The 4,525-nt window shown below is 43.7% G+C and overlaps 1 protein-coding gene across 1 annotated transcript in view; it reads left to right on the top strand.

Moving 5' to 3' along the window:
• Positions 1–3,112: 3,112 nt before the first annotated feature.
• LOC138049804 (uncharacterized) overlaps positions 3,113–4,525 on the top strand; it is a 5,208-nt gene continuing 3,795 nt past the window's right edge. Inside the window, exon 1 of the mRNA XM_068896237.1 lies at positions 3,113–3,593. Within this exon, the coding sequence (XP_068752338.1) occupies positions 3,113–3,593 (481 nt within the window). The remainder of the gene's footprint in view (positions 3,594–4,525) is intronic.

Below are 4,525 nucleotides of genomic sequence, written 5' to 3'. Positions count from 1 at the left end.
GTCTATAGCAAGGGAATACTCTGACACTGGAGAAGGCCCAAACGCTGGGAAGAGGAACAGAGAATGCAAAGAAGGACACGTTGCTACTTGGAAGAGAGAAACCTCAAATTTCCCCCAAAAAATCTGATGTTATTCAGATAAAAAAGTACGGTAAGACTCCTACATTATCCAACGCAAAAACAATTTGAGAGCTGTTTTAGATGTGGGAGAGATGATCATCTAGCTAATGATAACAAATGCCGGACTAAGGGTGCTGTGTGTAGGAAATGCACAAAGAATGGACACCACGCAAAATACTTCAGATCAAGTGGTGCAGAGAAAGAGGAGTGTAAGGTGAAGGCTGTACAGCAGACATGCCAGGATTCAGATGAGTACCACCATGAATACGTTTACTTTGCTAGAAAGGAGGGGGGACTAGACTTTACGATTGATGCTGAAATTAATGGTAAACAAGTAGAAGTGATCATTGACACTGGTTGTGCTAGAACGCTGCCTCCTTAACGATGGTTTAGAGACAACATAGACAGTTCCCTGAAACAATTAAATGCCCAGGTTTCGGTATTTGGAGGGGGAGAGATCAACTGTTTGGGAACATTTGAGGAAAATGTGAAATGGAAAAACCAAGAGATCGTGGAGCCTCCGAAAGTCCAGAGACAACGATCAGTGCCTGCACCTTTAGAATCAAGACTAAAAGAAGAAATTGAAAGAATAATTCCTGAAGATGTGATTGAAGAAGCAAGTGTAGCTTCATGGGTATGAGAGTTTGCTAGACGGCATTGATGATCTGATTTTCCAAGTGGAGGAAGATGGATTGCAGGATTGTATAAGCTAGACATGTTTGCCACGAATCGGTGCAAGAACAAGTTTACGCTGGTTGAAATTTCTGCATAAGCCCTTGAGTTCAACCTGTTCTTGGTAAGGTCTAAAAAAAAAGTCCAAGTACTTCTAAACAAAGATGCCTTCGAATTCAAAGAAAATCAACATACCTTTTCACATGGTCGGTCAACCGTTACAGCTCTTATTAATATCACGCGAACCTGCTGGTAACTGGATGCGCCTCAGTGGCTGCACCTCATAATTTTAACCTCTTCAAATTTTGCGACTTTTAGGCTGTTGGAATCAGCCTAAAATATCTTTTAGTATACCATTTGCGAGAATGGCTTTTCGCTTTTATTCGAGGGCAAATTTACTGTCTATAATCTCCTCTATACATCATATTCCTCCAACTGATAATGCAACGTGGCGTGTACTAAAGGACAATGGAATTGTAAAGACCATCACTCGCCGTGGATGCAGAGCTGGTTTGGCGATACAAATATCTAAGCTAAGAAGTTGTGAAGGTAGTTCGACTTTACAAGCTAGTCGTTTATCATCTTACGAAAATAGTTTTTGTACAAATACTGAAATCGAAGACGATCTTGAACTACATTTGCATAACACTTCATTAAAAATTCACGCTAACTCCTTGGCCAGGAACGCTGTTCACTCAACTGTGGTAAACTATCTACAAGTGCCCTCGCGGGATGGAGTACGGGTTTCGGGACCAAATCTTTCAGATCAATCTCCTCAGAGATCGGTTTTTATACACCAAAGATCATGGTATCAAACGTAATGTCTCTTGTACCAAAGTTAGTGGAAGTGCAAGAATTTCTCCTTCGTACTCAAGTTGATCTCGCCTTTATTACCGAAACTTGGCTGAAAACAACCATCGCAAATACCGTTGTAGATATTCCTGTTATTTCATCATTCGGAGAGATCGAATGTCGAACGATCATGGCGGAGTTTGCCTCTATGTTAAAGAAAACGGTTTCAGATTCAAACAACTTCAAGAATTGTCCTGTTGTGATGATCACGAAGTCTTGTGGGTACAATTACGGCCAAACCGCCAGCCAAGAAGTTTCTCTTCCCTAATTGCTGTAGTTTACCATCCTCACTGGGCTGAGACCGAGAACTCCTCTATGAGCGAGCATTTGTTCAGGTCTCTCTCTCTCTTGCTGAGTCGAAATTTCCCAACTGTGCACTTATTGTTGCGGGTGACTTTAATCGCCTCGACCAAGAGAAAATGAGGGGACAGAGAGGGAGGCTCCCGGTCCAGCCCTTGGGATATGTCATGTCCACGAAAGTTATTTTTAGACGAGCGGAAGTCTTCCGAGACGTCCGCATGCTGGCCTACCTCGGTCCGATGCTTGAAAGAAAATAAATATTCATCAGCCTTCCACGTGCCCCGTCATTTTCTCTTTTCACTAAGAACCTAAGAGCGAGGCAAGACTGCATGCGGACGTCTCGGAAGACAGACTTCCCCTAGAACAAAGACTTCCGCTCGTCTAAAAATAACTTTCGTGGACATGACATATCCCGGCCAACGCCCTGAGCCTCCGTCTCTGTCCCCTCATTTTCTCTTGCCTCGACATTAAATCATTGAAGAAGCACTTTCGTCTGAAGCAAATCGTTAAAAAGCCAACCAGAAAGGACGCAATCCTCGACTTGATCCTGACCAACCTACATGATTTCTATGATGATCCACGTCATTTTCCGCCGTTCTGTCTGTTACGAAAAATAGCATTGCGTGACAAGCGTTACTTTCTAGACGCTTCGCGAGAGTTCGTAGTTTGTTTATATTTACGTTTGTACGTAAGCGTTTCTAAATCGGTGTGTTTTGTAACCTTTCTATAATTAGATCGATTACTAATTTAGAAAGTTCTGGAAGTTTATTGTCAGAGTATATAAGTAGACGAGTCCAAACGGAGCGTTTTTCTAACTAGTTTTTCACAAGCGAAGAGAGTTGGCGTTAACCGTGTTTAGTCAAGTGTGACAGAAGCTGTGTTTATTCAAGTTGGCGGAGGCCGTGTAAGTTTGTCGAGTACGTGTTGTTCAGAATTTTACTTCGTGGAAACTACGTTCATTTTGGAATAAATCTTCTTGTTGTTGTTCCGACAACCCTGCGTTCAGTTTAGTTTGTAACAGTCGAGCTCGAAACATTGGGGGCCTGTCCGGGAGAGGAATTCATTTGTTTGCCGACTACAGAAACCAGGAAAGGACAATTCAAGAAGGAGTTACAGCTAAAGTAAGGAGAACTGTACAAGAGAGTATATTGTGTTTTTGCTGTGGAGCTATGGAAATGGAAAAGCTTTTGCAGATGGGAAAAGAATTCGGGTTGGAAGGAGAAAAACTTCTCGAGTTTGTGAGGGAAGAGGAAGGAAAGGAAGAAAAACGCAGAACATTGGAGGAAGAAAGAGAAGAGAAACGCAGAGAAGAAGAACGAGAAGAGAAACGTAGAGAGGAAGAACGTGAAGAAAAGCGTAGACAGTTTGAAGAAGAACGAAGAAAGGAACAAGAAGAAAGAGAAGAGAGACGTCGAATGCTTGAGGAGGATAAAAGAAAGGAAGAGGAAGAGAAGGAGGAAAGGCGCAGAAGGGAAGACGATGAGAGAGAAACTAGACGACAAGAACGCGAACTAAGGAAATTGGAGATGGAAGCCGAGTTGTTGAAACAGAAAGAGGCCATTGAAGCGGCAAAAAGAGAACACGAGTTGGAGATTGCACGTTTGGCTGTGGAGAATGCAGACGGGCGTCCTGAAGTAAGAGAGGATCGCGGTAAGGCACCTAAACTCCCCTCGTTTGTTGATGGCAAAAACGATTTGGACGCGTATTTGCAGAGGTTCGAGAGGTTTGCCGAGACAGCTAAGTGGAAAAAAGATGGATGGGCATCGAAGCTCAGTGCTCTGTTGTCTGGACGGGCACTAGAAGTGTATTCACGTCTATCGGAGGACGCAGCTAAGGATTATGACAGGGTAAAGATCGCGTTAATGAAGAGATATGACCTTACCGAAGACGGCTATCGTCGAAAATTTAGAGCATCCAAACCAGAAGTTGACGAAAGTCCGGAGCAGTTTATTGTGCGACTGGACAGATACCTGTTACGGTGGCTAGAGCTTTCGAATACTGCGCGAACCTTTGACTTGATCGTGAAAGAACAATTTATTGACTCTTGCCCTAAGGATTTGGCAATTCACCTGCGAGAAAGGGCACCTGAGACCCTAGCAAAGATTGCGAAGATCGCTGACCAGTACTTGGAGGCTCATGGTAAACATTTGTTCAGCTCAGCGAGCAGAAAGCCAACAGTACAGCCTGAGAGGGACGAAGCCAAGAACATGCAGATTAATCCACCAGCTCTGCATTGCTTTAAGTGCAACACCCGAGGTCATAAAGCTGTCAACTGCCCAACCCTAACAAGAAAGTGTTTCCTATGTGGTAAGCAGGGACATGAAGCTGGAAACTGTCGATCAGGTGAACGCAGATCAGGAGGACAAAGTAAGGATGGTAACCCTGTGCAGCGTGGTCAAGTGAGTGCCAGTTGTTTAGTTCAGCCACCTGAGGTTAAAGCTACTGATGAAGAAGTTAAGGCCTGTATTGAAGATGATAAGTTGCTATTAGCCTGTCGTAAGACCATTGCATTGTCGAGTACTGCTTGTGTTGCACCGTTGACTGGAGTGCGCAGTAAAATGCCTGTCGTGCACGGTAGAGTT

The sequence above is a fragment of the Montipora capricornis genome, chromosome 1 (genome assembly GCF_036669925.1).
Source record: "Montipora capricornis isolate CH-2021 chromosome 1, ASM3666992v2, whole genome shotgun sequence".
Lineage (NCBI taxonomy): Eukaryota > Metazoa > Cnidaria > Anthozoa > Scleractinia > Acroporidae > Montipora > Montipora capricornis.
This window is presented reverse-complemented; position numbering and strand designations above follow the sequence as displayed.